Source organism: Mastigoproctus giganteus, chromosome 6, assembly GCF_048544385.1.
Source record: "Mastigoproctus giganteus isolate SK-2022 chromosome 6, ASM4854438v1, whole genome shotgun sequence".
In the NCBI taxonomy this organism is placed as follows: domain Eukaryota; kingdom Metazoa; phylum Arthropoda; class Arachnida; order Uropygi; family Thelyphonidae; genus Mastigoproctus; species Mastigoproctus giganteus.
The window spans coordinates 124,300,227-124,316,395 of NC_143580.1; the positions used below are offsets into that span (position 1 = coordinate 124,300,227).

The window sequence follows — 16,169 nt, forward strand, 5'->3', positions numbered from 1 at the left end:
CTGCTCAAATAGATACATAGAAGGGCAACAAGATTGGTTAATGGAACAAAGGGTTGTTGTTACCAAGAAAGACTTAAAGTTGTGCAAATTTCAGTTTCTTGAGACTAGGCTCCTTTGAGGTGATCTGATTTAGGTGTATAAGGCCTTGAATGGCCTTATACACCAAATTTGAGCAAGATTAATGCTGTTGGGATTCTTGCTCTTGCTTAGATTACTCACCTGAGGGGACATAAATTCAAACTGAGGAACGACAGTTGTAGAATATGTGTGAAAATTTTCCTTTAGTCAGCATGTGGTTGATCGTTGGAACAAACTTCCATCTGTTGCAGTGGAACTTAAATAATTTCAAGAGGCAGAACTAGACAAACATTTGGGGTGAATGAATGGGTGAAATGGGAAAGTTTTTTTTTTTTTTTTTTTGGCTGATGCTATCTAAGCTTGCTTTTTTGCATTATATGCCTCTACTAACGCTAATGCTAAAGTGTTTGGTATGTTCAGATCATTTCGCAGATAAGTTTTGTCGGATTAGTTTGCAATTCATGATGTGTTCTGTAGCAAGAAAAGGTGGGGGGGACATGCTGTATGAGGTAATGAAATTTTTGGATATGGCATACACATGGTAAGAATATACCCAGCTCCTCGACATATCATGACCTCAATAATACCCATTCCCTGCATACACACTACTCGGACTCCCTCTAGTCACTATCTGGGCAGAGAAGAGCCCGGAGATTATACACTAGCCAATTCAGAAGCTTCCTAGAGAGTTACCAAGAGGGTCTGGTGTACTAACTAGCAGCCAGCCTGCGAACACTGATTTATTGCTGTACCCTCAAAATGTAAGGAAATTTGGATTCCACCATGATGTTCATCATAACATCAATCATACTGCATGATGGAAGAGTTGGGGTTTGCTAGAGCTTTGCTCTGGAAACTAAACATGGATTACACCACATCATGTCTACAATAAGCAACGTGTTGGTATTGCACTGGTTGATGAGAGGCTACCACCTAGAATCCCTAGATAAATATAGTTTCCCGTAGTAATGGTAAGCAATGAAATTACGAAATATTCAATAAAACACTATTTATAATACGAGTCCTTTATATACAAATCCTTAGTATTTGCGGTAGTTCTTGAAAAATATCTTGTACTGAAAATGTAAATATTGAGTTATAAACTAAGTATAGGCTGTATAAACTATCAATTCTATTGTTCATAGCAATTTTTAGGGTTGTGTTTCCTACTAACCATTGTGAACAGCTGCTCTAATTAACAGTTCCAAATGGCAATGGAAAATAATTAATAAAGTAAAATTATATTATTTATAATAACATATAACTGTCCCTGTACCAAGCCACAGGAAGAGAGGAAGCCCCAGAGAAATTTTGGGCACCTAGTTATGCCCAGTGGGGTGTGCGGTTGATGGCCTGATTTTTACATCTAATTAGAGGTAAATCAATGATGAATTAACATTTGGTAAGTCCAGTGGGAAAATCCTGAGAAGGGAGACATATGTTTTCTTGCCCTCTAATCATATTATTAGTCATAGCCTTAGGCCTTGGCTACAGTCTGGGCTGTCGGCCTGTGGCATGTTCATTGGACATGGTTAGAGGTCCAAGTTTTATCAGTTAGGCTTGGTGCTTTCAGACCTTTGCTCTTGTGGAGAGTCAAAGACTGGTCTCCAATTATTATGCTGTATTCTCCAGCATATATGGACTTCTGGGCTTGACTTGAGCAAGGGACTCTTGTTCTTTATGAAGATACTCTTTGTGAGCTCTTTGATAGTCAAGAGTTCTTTGGACTATCCTGTCAATTTATTAGAAATGTTTTTGAAAGAAGAGTGGCAATAAGATAGTAGAAACCTTTGTGGTGAGGGGCGGTAACTTGTGGTGAAAGGCGTAATGGCCTGTCCTCACCACGAGGCCAAATGATCACTGCTTAAGAATCTCTTTGTTTTGTTTTATTTACGTTTCAGGTACATTTAAGTTGACCCAGATGGAGTCTCTTTTCAATTTGTTTTGAATAACATAACTAACTAACTAGAAGATAATAAGCTATGTAATTGCATAAAGAGATGAGAACTAGCTGCATATGGGCAAAAGCCCAGGGGGGGGATAGTTAGGCTGCAATCTTACTTAAATGTAATACCAAGCTATATATACTATTTATAATTATAGAAAAAATGAAAAGTAGAAATTAAGATTAATAATTATTATAATACATAAAGCAATTATAGCTCATGAAACAAAATCTAAGAAAGTTAACTTCTCTAAAGAAAATTAATTAATCAACTAATGCATAATGCATTGTAGGAATTTCAGCTTAGCATCCACCAAATGATGGAGTTGTGGGTTTCAATGGAAGAGAATACTTGGGTGGTTAAAATAAGTTACAGCAGATTAAAATGAGATAAACAGATAAAAAAAAAAAAAAACAGCTTAAAAGAATGCTAATTGGATTTCATTAGTTTAATTTATAGTGCATTGGTACAAACAATTGGTTGACTATGTTCCTGGGGTAACATATTCAGATAGAGGTATACATATGTAGGATTGAACCCAACAGCTGCTACAGCAAATACACAGGCCATTGTTAACTGTTATGATGGTATACTGGTTGGAATAAAACAGTCACAGTGAAGCTGAATCTCCTCTGTTCTGGCCACAGAGAGTATAAAATATTTATTTATTTTTTTATTATACATTGTAGAAACAGTAGACAGATTTGAGGAATTAATACCATAGATGATAATAAATGGTAACTGACATATCAGTATCATATGTCAGTATGATACTGATATGTCAGAATGATACTGTTATGTAATAGCTGTATCATAACCCTAGGGGCTCATATCTGGTGAGCATGGGCTTGGCACACCCAGGGTCCTGAGCTGGATATCATCATTCTTCTCTTTCTTGGTGATTCCATTCTACTTATCTCTCTCTCTCTCTCTCTCTCTCTCTCTCTCTCTCTCTCTGGGTAAATCAGGAATTATTTCATGTAAGCAGCAAAAAAATGCAGCAAAAACCTCAGGCTTCCTTGCACCATATAGCTAATGATAATAATAATAATACTGTAATCCCATATGCATATACTGTATATCTTTATTTATTGTGCATTATATTATAGCCAGCTATTGGTGTATTAAACTGGATATAATACACCAAAAATTACACCAATAAAGGAAGTAAATTACGCCAATAAAGAAAGAATACTTGATGAGAATCAACTGAAAGAGCAAGCTGGCTTTAGGACAGGATTCTCAACTGTGGATCACCTTCACATAATGTCACAGCTAATGGAGAAAGTAAATGAATATAAAACACCATTATGCCTGACATTTGTGGACTATGAAAAGGCATTTTATTCTATAGAGTGTAAGGCAATGTTTTGGGCACTGGAAAGACAAGGTATAGATACCCCATATATTATGATTTAGAAGAAAATATATGAGAACACTACCTCCTTTATTAGACTAGACAAAGAGAGTAGCAAATTTAAAATTGAGAAAGGAGTTTGACAAGGAGACACAATATCTCTGAAGTTGTTTACTGCTGCCCTTGAGGAAGCTTTCAGAAGATTGGACTGGTCACAGAAAGGAGTCAATGTGGATGGAGAGTACCTAAACCATTTACGATTTGTAGATGACATTGTGGTCATAAGCCACGATCCCAAAGAATTAGAGGAAAATCTTAATCAGTTATGCAGAGTTAGTAAGGCTTTTAGACTAAAGTTGAATATGGCTAAAACAAAAGTAATGATGAACAAGTATGCCATAGAAAGGGATATAATGATTGAAGGATCAGTAATTGGAAAGGTGGAGTCATATACTTATCTGGGAAAAGTCATCATCTGTAATAATGATAAATGGCTGGAAGTTAAGAGAAGAATAAATTTTGGATGGATAGCATTCAGGAAATATAGTCACATACTGAAGAGCAATATTCCAGTTTGTCTGAAACATAAAATAATGAACCAAGGTATATTCCCCACCCATGACTTATGGAAGTGAAACTTGGGCACTCACCAAAAGACTAGAAGAGAAGCTGAGAATGACACAGCAAAGAATGGAACAAATTATATTGGGAATCAGACTGTTAGATAAGAAGAGAAACACATGGATTAGGCAGCAAACTCAAGTAAAGGACATCCTTATCAAAACTAAAGAACTAAAATGGTCTTGGGCAAGACACATAGCTCGAAGACATGATGAGAGATGGGCTAAGAGAATAACAGAATGGTACCCAAGAGAAGTTAGAAGAAAACCTGGAAGACAATGATGGAGATGCACAGATAAAATTCATGAGTTTGTGGGTAGTAAATGAATGGACATTGCACAAAACAGAAAGAACTGGAAAGTTGCTAGAGAGGTCTTCGTCCTGGATTGATAATGGCTGATGATGATGATGATAATACACCAATATTTATGCATATCCATATTTTATTCTTTAGAAAATACATGATAGGAAGGGAGGTTATTTGTTTGGGTAAGAAGCACATTGATTCCATAATAGTACAACCAGAGTCATGGAGTGCCATAATGATGAGTAAGTCTTGTGTGACATAAACAGTGGGAAAACAAAAATGAGAATAGGGAGTATGTTATAGGTCAAATGAATGTAGTGTCACATTACATTCATTCTAACAATACTTTCTAGGTAAAAGTACCCTCTTTAGTTTGATATCATATGTTTGGATTTCAGAAAGGCTTTTGATACTGTTGCACATGGAAGACTGCTGCACAAATTGGAGCAGTGTGGCATTGGAGGCATCCAGTTCCTTTGTGACCACATCATAGTATCCAATCAAATTGGTGCCGACCGGGCTAGCCGGGTGAGTAAAGTGCCTGCCTGGCAACCCAAAGGTCGCGGGTTCGAATCCCGCCTCGGGCTTGGATCAAAGTACTGCAAAAACCTTGGGAGGTGCATTATGGCCACAGAAGCCGATGCGCCAAGAACTAACAAAAAAAAAAAAAAAAAAAATCAAATTGGTCAGGCAAGACTTTCCCATAACAAAACCATGCTGTGTTCGAGCTGTAACTGAAGAATTGTTTAGATGATCCTGCAGTGCTTCCATTCTGTAAGTAGCTTATAGACCTAGGCAAGACCCTTGATTTATTCTGAATTGAGACAGTGAAATTTTGGAAGTTTATTAATATTTAAGTGTCCGTAGATTTACTGTTCGTGACTTGCCGCCATTTTTATACGATACAATGTTATATCCCGAACTAGATAGCATTAGCTTAGTATAGTATATAATATTATCAATTAATCAGTAAATTTATTAATCTTGTTGAACTTCATTGTCAATTAAATTGTAATTTTAATTAAATACATATAACAACTTAGAATTTACGAACGTAACATAATTAATTAATACATAACTTGATATGGAACTTATATAAAGAAACTCGAAGATAATACTTGACACTTAAAAAATATATATACAGATATATAGTGTTACAACTGCGTCGGGATAAAAGTTTAGGGTTAAAATTTTGTACTGAAATAAATTTTATTGAAATTGAATCGGAATCATGACTCAGACCAGAGCAGCAATGCAAAAGGTTCAAGCTAAATGGAGTGCTGTGGCTCAAGGGAGAACTGAGGGGAGCAGTTGTCCTCTGAATCACAGCCTTTTGAAATGCACAGCTTGCTTGATGTTTGTGGAGCAATCGGGTATGGGACATGATATTGCCAAGGGTGATGTCTCTGTGTGTGTGCGCAATGTAAGGAGTATGAGGAAATGAGGCAACAACTCAGCGTTGTTATGGGCCTATATGAGAGCTTGAAGGACAGGGTGGATGCCCTCAAAGGATTTAAATTCAAGGGCCCATGAATCTCTCAGCTGCCCACATCAACGCCAGAGCTTGCACTTGATCATCATGCAACACAGCGGCAATCCCCCAGGCAGAATGCGCTGGTCCAACAGGAACTAGTAGTTGTTGGTGACTCTATTGCCAGGGAAACGGGAAACATGCTATGTAAAAAGGATATGTGGAACAGGAACAGGGTATGTCTGCCAGGGGCAAAGGTTGATGTTGTAGAGCAGATATCATCTTTTAAGGGCACAAAGGGTGATATTGTTGTACACGTTGGCACTAATGATATCAAGAGTAGGAGACCGGCAGAATTATTTAACAAGTACAGGTCACTGTTGAAAAAAAAAGCTGTGAATTAGGGTTAAATTTGAAAGTGTCTGCAATTCTGCCCAGACACGATAGGAGGGAGTATATGATGAGAGCCTTATCGACCAATTCGGCCCTGGAAAGACTGTGCAAGGCTCAAGGGGTAGAATTTTTTCAGCCTGGTCGGTACTTGTTAACAGGAGAGACTACTTCTATAGGGATGGGATACACTTAAATAGAAAGGGTGGAAGAATATTTGCTGATGCTATTGAGGCAGTTTTAGTTGAGTCAGAAAACTGCTAGCTTGGGGGGCTACAAGGACTAAAAGATTAACAGTAGCCACTGGCAGAGGTGAAAGATTCTTGCACTGCTTCTATTGGAATGAGCAGCAGGGTGGAAAACAAGGTGCAGGGTATTTCAGAGACTGCTGGGAGTCATTGCGGTACAAGTAAACACATGGGTTGTGTTAGGGTAGCTGAGCAGCTATACTCGCATGTACACCACTGCTAAGAGTGTGGTAAATAAATTTGATGAATTTGAGGTATTGCTCAGAACATCGAAGGTGGATATTGTTGGGATATCAGAGATGTGGTGTCACACAGATATAAGGAATGCAGAACTGAAATTTGGGGAGTACAATGTGCACAGGAAGGATAGACAAGATAGGAAGGGAGGAGGGGTTATACTATTAGTTAAGAAACACATAAAATCCAAGGAAGTGAAGCCAGATAACATTGCTGGAAAGTGCAGTGTTGAGTCAGTTTGGTGTGACATAAGCATTGGGAGATCAAAATTGAGAGTGGGATTGTGTTATAGGCCTAATGACTCTGATGTGTGTAATAAGGAACTGTACATGGAAATAGAGTGGGCCAGTAAATCAGAGAGTCATATAATGGGGGATTTTAATTTCCTAGATATTGACTGGAATTTGTGGGTTGGTCACTCACACACTAGCAAGGCTTTTGTGGATTTATTGGATGATTGTTTTCTACATCAGCATGTTCGGGAGGCAACTAGAGAGAGTAATAATCTTGATCTGATTATCACTAGTGATCCTTCATGCATTAAGAATCTGCAGATAAAGGAACCACTAGGTGGCAGTGATCACAGTGTGCTAAAGTGGGATTTAATCAAAGAGGTAACTATGATCGGGGGTAAAGGGAAGGGTTTTTGCTTTCGTAAAGGTGACTACAGTGGTCTGAGACAGTATTTAAATTCTGTATGGTGGGACCAACTGATGATGTTACCAACAGCAAATTCAAAATGGGAAGCATTCAAAGAATTTATCTTGGAAGCTACTAGGCTGTACATACCAACTAAGAAATAGTGTTCAAGGTTTAGGCCTAAATGGATGTCAGATGAACTAATGAGACATGTGGCAGAGAAGAAAAATGCATGGGATACATATAAATTAATGGGTGACATGGAAGCCTATTATAGATATAAGCTGGTCTGTAACAAAGTCACAAAAGAAGATTAGGCATGCAAAGGCAGATTATGAGAAATCCTTGGCAAAGGATGCAAAGAAAAACAACAAAGAGTTCTTTACCTATGTAAACTCTAGAAGGAAAGGGATGAATCAGATTGGTCCACTGGATATTGACGGTTCAACTATTGATGATCCTGCTCAGGTGGTTAACAAACTAAATGAGTATTTTGCATCTACATTCACCCATGAGGAGTTATTCAGGGAGGGGAATGCCAGAGGTGAGTTAAACTCTGGCAGAGAGCTGGATGATTTTGTAATAACTGAGAGGAAAGTGGAGGAGAAATTGTTGAAGATAAACATAAAAAAGGCACCCGGGATGGATGGAATCTATCCAGTTACATTAAAGGAGGCAGCAAAGGAAGTTAGCAAACCCTTAGCCATAATTATGAGAGCTTCTTTGGACTCAGGGGAGGTACCCATGGAATGGAGATGTGCAAATGTGACCCCAATTCACAAAGGAGTATCAAAGGCAACACAAGTAATTAGAGACCTGTTAGTTTAACTTCTGTTCCAGGAAAATTAACGGAGGCACTGCTTAAAGAAGCACTGTAGGATCATCTAGACAAGACTTCAGTTATAGCTTGGACACAGCATGGTTTTGTTAAGGAAAGTCTTGCCTGACCAATTTCATTGGATACTATAATGTGGTCACAAAGGAACTGGATGCAGGGAATAACCTTGATATCATATATTTGGATCTTAGAAAGGCTTTTGATACTGTTGCACATGGAAGACTGCTGCAGTGTGGAGCAGTGTGGCATTGGAGGCAAATTGCTGCTATGGATAAAGGGATGGTTGAGAAAGAGAATACAGAGAGTGGTAATCAATGGACACTACTCATTGTGGACTAATGTTATTAGTGGAGTTCCTCAGGGTTCAGTATTGGGTCCATTGTTGTTGTCTGTATTTATAAATGATATTGATCATGTGTATAGCAAGCTTAAAGTTTGCAGACAATACAAAGGTTGGCAGGGTTGTTAATTACACTAATGACAGTACAATGGTGCAACAGGATCTAGAAAAGTTGAGCAGATGGGCTAAGAGGTGGCAAATGAAGTTTAACATTGACAAATGTAAAATACTACATATGGGAAGCAGCAACCCCAGAGTGACGTATCAACTCTGTGGTACTACACTGACAGTGGTAGAGAACAAAAAGATCCTGGGGGTAATTGTGCAGGCAGATATGAAGTTTTCTGATCAGTGCAGACGGTCTGCAAGAGTAGCTCATAGTGTCTTGTCAATGATATACAGGAATTTTTCTACCAGGGATAAGGAGGTGATTATCCCTTTATAGAAGACAATGGTCAGGCCACACCTTGAGTACTGTATACAGATCTGGAGGCATCATTTTAAGAAGGATGTAGAGCTGTTGGAATGAGTTGAGAGAAGGGCAACAAGATTAGTGAATGGAACAAAGGGTTGCTCTTATGAAGAAAGGGTTAAATTTTGCAAATTACAGTGTCTGGAGACTAGGCACCTGCGAGGTGATCTGATTGAGGTGTATAAAGCGTTGAATGGCTTGAGCATGCTCAATGCTGATGGAATTCTTCCTCATGCTCAGAATAATCATTTGAGAGGGCATAAATTCAAATTGAGGAAAGACAGATAAAGGATAGATGTGCGGAAGTTTGCCTTTAACCAGCGGGTGGTTGGTCGGTGTAAAAGACTTCCATCCTTTGTTGTGGAAGTTGATAGCCTAAATAAATTTAAGGCTGAGCTAAACAGGTACTTGGAATCAACGGAGGGGTGAAAAGGGCGCGTTTTTTTTGGCTTATTTTGCATAAGCTTCCTTTCTTGTATATATGCCTCTACTAATGCTAGTTCTGAGTCTGTGTGCACTGTTCAAAGAACTTCATGTTACAATCTTCAAATACTCCTAGGTCTTTTTCATTCTCCTCTATCTTGAATTTGGTAATGCTCAACTAGTGTGTACTTTTAGGATTACTGCAATACCTTGCATTTATCAGTCTTAAATCTCAGTATAGTATTATTATTTATTCCATCTTAAATTTTAATATATTATATATTCCATCTTAACTCTGAATTGCCATTTTTCAGCCAATGTTTTAATTTATCCAGGTCCGACAATAGTGAAATTATACTAATCTAATAATACCCTGATAAATCTGACTAAAAAATGAACACAAATGCTTAAAAAACGGTACTCACCTTGTATAAATCTGCAATAAATTTATTGGTAGATGGTGGCTAAATTTAGGTTGGAAGAAGCATTAAAAAGAACTAAGGCACTGAATGGGGTGAAAATATTTATCCAGGTCTTGTTGGAGTAGAATTCCCTATCATTAACCACCTTGTCCACCATCAACAAATTTAGACATTAAACTTGATATGCCTACATAAATATCATTAATAAATATTAAAAATAGGAAGAGGCCTAAACACCAAACCATGAGTGACCCCCCCCATAATGTTAATCCATTAAGAGCAGCCATCATTAATAACTAATCCCTGTTTCTTGCCACTCAAACAATCCTTTAGCTTAGCAATAAATTGTCCTCAAGGCCACACTGCTTCAATTTGTGCAACAATTATTCACATGGAACAGCATCAAAATCTTCATTGAAATTTAAGTATATGAAGTCAAAATTACTTTTTTCATATAGTTCCTTTGTGGCTATCTCACAGTAGCTAATCAGATTGCTCAAACATGATTTCTGCCCTAACTATTCTGTGCTATGATTTCTGTATAACTGCATTCCTGTGAAGATCCTAAATTACTTCTTTAAGCATTGACCCCATTATATTCCCTACCACAGAAGTCAAGCTTACAGGTCTGTAATTACTCACTTCACCTTTGATCCCCTCTTTCTGTATAGATGCAATCTGCACATCTACAATCTGTTGGGGCATCCCTTGAATCCAGGGATGCTCTCATAATTATTTTTAAATGTCTACTTAACTCTTTTGCTGCTTTTATTGCTTTTAATATAATATAATATATTCAATCAGTTCCAAGTGCCTTTTTTTTACTTTTTGTTTCACTGTTTGTTTCTTCCGGCTTCCCTTCAGTTACCATAAAATCATTTAACTCCCAGTTAAAATTAAGTGCTTCTGGTATCTCCTACCCCTAAAAATTTCTTCACATGTGAATGTAGTTACAAATTTTTCACTATACTATGTTCAGTAACCCATATAATATTATCAATAGTTGTGTCATTCATGTCTAGTGGGCCAATGTGATCAGTGCTTTTTTATAGTGTTAGTATAAGGCAGGAATTCCTTGCTACTTTTCTTTGTTCTCACAGCCAAAAACTTATAATCTTGCTTAACCTGAGTAACTTGAATGCAGACTGTAGTTTTGTAGGCTTCTGTATCCCTTGATAATGTATAATCATCACATGCATTTTTCATTTCTGCTACTAAATCATCAGTTCATGTCACCCATTTAGGTATGAACATTATCTCTTAGTTATCTCTACGCCTTGAACAATATCTCTTAGTTGGCTTAAAAAGCATAATTGCTTCTACAATTACTTCCCCGAACACTTCCCATTCAGCATTTGCATTTCTTAACAACATCAGTTGGTCTCACTGAAAAGAATTTAAAAACTATGGTCATTGTATTCACCTTTGTGAAAGAAAAATTCCTTCCACTGCCAATGTCTCTTTGCTCTTGGCTATTCAGAGTGTCTCATATCACTAATACGCTTTGCTGTATGTTTTCATTGAATCATAATCATGTGGTTTTGTTGCAATTTTAAGCATTTCAGGTGGAGACTTTTTTAATAGAACAAAAATCTAATGTCAGTATGCTACTCATTCATTTCACACATCAAAACCAGAATGAAATGCATCACCTTATGCATATAAACTACAAGTGCCAAGATGTCCATCATTTTCTGTAAGTGCAGAAATTTTATATTACTTTCAGATAAGTATATTGAATTGGATGAAGCATCTATAATATTTTCAAGAATTTTATGAAATATCTATAATGTTTTCAGGAATTTTATGAAGCATCTATAATAATTTCAAGTATCTTGAATATATCGTGTATGTAAACTTCCTTTGTGTTATTCATACCACTCTCCTTTACATACAAGTCCTGATAACTGAAAGTTTGCTGTATTTATGAATTGCTATAATTGCTATTATACAGAATATAGTAAATTTTTATTTATTTTTATTTAACAGAACAGAGTGGAAGGAACATTATGGGCAGATATTGATGAATCAAAACTCTACAGGGATATTGATCTTGGAGAATTTGATAAGACTTTCTCTGCATATCAAAAACAACAGGTATGTACTCTATTATTATTGTTATTATTATTATTATTATTAGCCATATGGTGCAAGGGAGCCTGAAGCTTATACTGCACTGGCTCAGAACTCTGGGTGTGCCAAGCCCATATTCAACAGATATGAGCCCTGTGTGAATCATAGTTATTTGTATTCTTATCAGCATTTAAAATCTTAGATGTTCATAAGAATATCAACTTACAATTATAGACTACACTAAGATCTTGAAGAACACAAAATTCTGATAATTTCCTTAAACACATTCAAATTTGCCTGCTTTAGACATGTACCAATGAGTTTTTTTTTTTTTTTTTTTTTTTTTTGCATAAAAGCAACTCAGAACACAATAAGCAAATATAATGAATCCTGATAGCCAATTCATCCACCAAAACACACCCCTTCTTCTTTTTGAACACCTTGGTAATAGCTCAGAATGCATTCACTTAGAGAAATGACTGTCTTCTGGTAGTTGGCCATTAAGAAATATCACATAGATCACAACCAAAAATGCTGAGAACAAATGGGTTTAATTGTTGTAGTGACTATTAATATTCTGATGGGTGGCACACTGTGATCACTGCCACCTAGTGGTTCCTTTATCTGCAGATTCTTAATGCACGAAGAATCACTACTGATAATCAAATCAAGAGTATTACTCCTTCTAGTTGCCTCCCGAACATGCTGATGTAGAAAACAATCATCCAATAAATCCACAAAAGCCTTGATAGTGTGTGAGTGACCAACCCACAAATTCCAGTCAATATCTGGGAAATTAAAATCCCCCATTATAAGACTCTCTGATGTACTGGCCCACTCTATTCCCCTGTACAGTTTCTTATTATACTCATCAGAGTCATTAGGCCTATAGCACACTCCTACTGTCAATTTTGATCTCCCAATGCTTATGTCATACCAAACTGACTCGACACTGCTGCGCTGTCCAGCGATGTCGACTGGCTTCACTTCCTTGGATCTTATGTGTTTCTTAACTAATAGAATAACCCCTCCTCCCTTCCTATCCTGTCTATCCTTTCTGTAGACACTGTACTCCCCAAATTCCAGTTCTGCATTCCTTATATCTGTGTGACACTGATATAAGGAATGCAGACCCACCTAACCCTGCCTTGATAACATTAGCAAACATTCTTGCACCCTTTCTATTTAAGTGTATCCCATCCCTGTAGAAGCAGTCTCTACTGTTAACAAGTACAGACCAGGCTGAAAAAAATTCTACCCCTTGAGCCTTGCACAATCCTTCCAGGGCCGAATTGATCGACAGGGCTCTCGTCATATACTCCCTCCTATCGTGTGTGGGCAGAATTGCAGACACTTTCAAATTCAACCCTAATTCACGGCTTTTTTTCAACAGTGACCTGTACTTGTTAAGTAATTCCGCCGGTCTCCTACTCTTAATATCATTAGTGCCAACGTGTACAACTATATCACCTTTTGTGCCCTTAAAAGATGATATCTGCTCTACAACGTCATCAACCTTTGCCCCTGGCAGACATACCCTGGTCCTGTTCCATCTATCCTTTTTACAAAACATGTTTCCCGTTTCCCTGACAATAGAGTCACCAACAACTACTAGTTCCTTTGGCGCCTCCGTAGCCAGGTAGGAAGGAGCAGCAGTGCGTAGCACACACTTCTTGATTAGACCGGGGTTCGAGCCCGTCACCACCAAATACGGAAAATGCGGAAAGGTCAGGGAATGACCACTGCATATCCCGGAGCAATATGGCCTTAGTTGCTAATGCTCCTAAAAACACCAAATAACAATAACTAGTTCCTTTGGGACCAGCACATTCTGCCTTGGGGGCTGCCGCTGTGTTGCGCGATGACCAAGTGCAAGCTCTGGCATTGGTGTGGGCAGCTGAGAGCTTGATGGGCCCTCACTTTTAATCCTTCGAGGGCATCCAACCTGTCCTTCAAGCTCTCATATAGGCCCATAGCAATGCTGAGTTGTCGCCTGATTTCCTTACACTCCTTGCATCGCGCACACACAAAGACATCCCCCATGGCAGTATCATGTCCCTACCTGACTGCTCCACAAACATCAAGCAAGTGGTGCATTTTAATAGGCTGTGATTCAGAGGGCAACTGCCCCCCCTCAGTTCTCCCCTGAGCCACAGCACTCCCATTAGCTTGAGCCTTTTGCTGCTGCTCTGGTCAGAATCATGATTTCGATTTAATTTCAATAAAATTTCAATTTCAGTACAAAATTAATACCCTCAGCTTATATCTCAACACAGTTATAACGCTATATTTATGTTTCAGTATCGAGTGTTATCTACGAAATCCCTTTATATAACTTCCGTATCAAGTTAAGTATTAATTATTTATTTTTTACTAATTATTTATATTACGTAATCCAAGTCCTTATATGTATAGTTAAAAGTACAATTTAATTGACAATGAAGTTCAACAAGATTAATTATCTGATTAATTGACAATATTATGTACTATACTATACTATATTAAGTTTATGCTATCTATTTTGAGATATTTTCTATCGCGTAACAATGGTGGCTATTTACGAACGGTAAACACGTGGATTTGATACCCTTTCCAATGCTAAGTAATACCTACAAAATCTCTAAGTTACTTTAATCTAAGTATCGTAAATAAGAATATAAAACTACTCTAGAAAATAAGTAAATATGCCAATTTAAGCTAATAAAACAGAAAATAAATCAGAAAGAACTTCTCTGTTCCAGGAGCGGCAGAAATGTACGTCCGCACAGGGTACCTTCGTTCTCGTTCTCGAAATATCATCATTCTTCTCTTTCTTGGTGATTCCTTTCTACTTCTCTCTCTCTCTCTCTGTCTCTCAGGGTAATAGGGAATTTTTTTTTTTTGGCCGGTGCAGCATAAGCCTTAGGCTTCCTTGTACCGTATGGCTAATAATAATAATAATAATAATAATGATATATATGATATAAAAACTATGTTTTTGTATACATTTCCTTTGTTACTGCATCATAGTAACCAATCAGATTGGCCAGACAAGATCGCCCCTTAACAAATCCATGCAGTGACTGCAGTATAATTGCATTGTTGTCCAGATGTTCTTTCATTACTTTTTTAACTAGTGACTCCATTATTTTCCCTGAAACAGAAGTTAAGCTAAAAGGTCAGTGGTTACTCATATTACCTTTTGATCCCCTTTGTGAATTGGGGATATATTCTCACATCTTCAGACTATAGGAGGCCTCTCTCCCCCCCCCCCTGAATCCAAAGATGATCTCATAGTTATGGCTACTGGTTTCCTTTCCTCCTTTGCTGTCTCCCTTAATATAAATGGATAGGTCCTATTCACCACAGGTGTGCCTTTTGTGTTTAACTTCAACAATTTCCCTTCTGCTTTACTCTCAGTTATCACAAAATCATTTAGCTCCCGGTAGAGTCTGATAAACTTCTGGCATCTCTTTTTGTAAAGAATTCCTCAAGTGTGAATGCAGATGCAAAATATCTATAAAGTTTATTAGCAACGTGAGCAGGATCAGGATGCACCTTAAACTTCCAAAAAACAGAGTGCCAAAGGAGAACTAGGTATAATTTAAATGCTGTACATCTGAATTTTTAAGGGTCACAGAAGATGAGATCCTTCAAAATTCAGATGTACAGTGGCAGACAAAAAAACTGCATCACCTTAAAAAGAGTAACATTTGTAGTGAAATGTATAAGATAGTGTTTGATTAAAGTCATTTTGTTTGCTGCAAAGCAACAGTATTGTTTCTTTGCAGCAAACAAAATGACTCCTATTGCATCAGATTGATTGCGGGGTATTGCATCAGCCTTTTCTATAAATATGGCATTGGAAGGGTATACACCTCATTAGTATCCTGTTTTGCAGAGGTGTAAACATGGCTCCATATGTTCAGTTGACACCAAGAAAAAAAGTGTAGCTGTTGCTCTGTCCCAGGAAGGGATTTCTATGCTTGCTATCACTGATAAAATAGGCTGCCACCAGTCAACAGTATCCCGGATGCTGAAATTAAAGTGTGAAACCGGTGATGTGAAGAGAAGACCTGGATCAGATCCTAAGAGAGTCACTACACCTCCCCAAGATTGATAATTGAAATGGCTATGCCTTCATAATCGCCATTCTAGTGCTTCTGATCTAAAACTGAACGTTGATGGTTTTTGGAATGTGGTCTGCACGTCTATCGGCCCAAGAAGAAACCTTTGTTGACCCAACAAATTAGGAAGAAGCGACTTTCTTGGGCTAAAATGCATGTTTCATGGACAAAGAGCAATGGGACAATGTCATCTTTGCTGAC

The 16,169-nt window shown here is 37.7% G+C and overlaps 1 protein-coding gene across 3 annotated transcripts in view; it reads left to right on the forward strand.

Annotated features, from left to right (window-relative positions):
* LOC150084557 (disheveled-associated activator of morphogenesis 2-like) overlaps positions 1–16,169 on the forward strand; it is a 575,048-nt gene that overhangs the window by 445,296 nt on the left and 113,583 nt on the right. For all 3 annotated transcript variants that reach the window (XM_090375315.1, XM_090375314.1, XM_090375316.1), the window contains exon 16: positions 11,779–11,886. In XM_090375315.1, the coding sequence (XP_090231441.1) occupies positions 11,779–11,886 (108 nt within the window). The remainder of the gene's footprint in view (positions 1–11,778; positions 11,887–16,169) is intronic.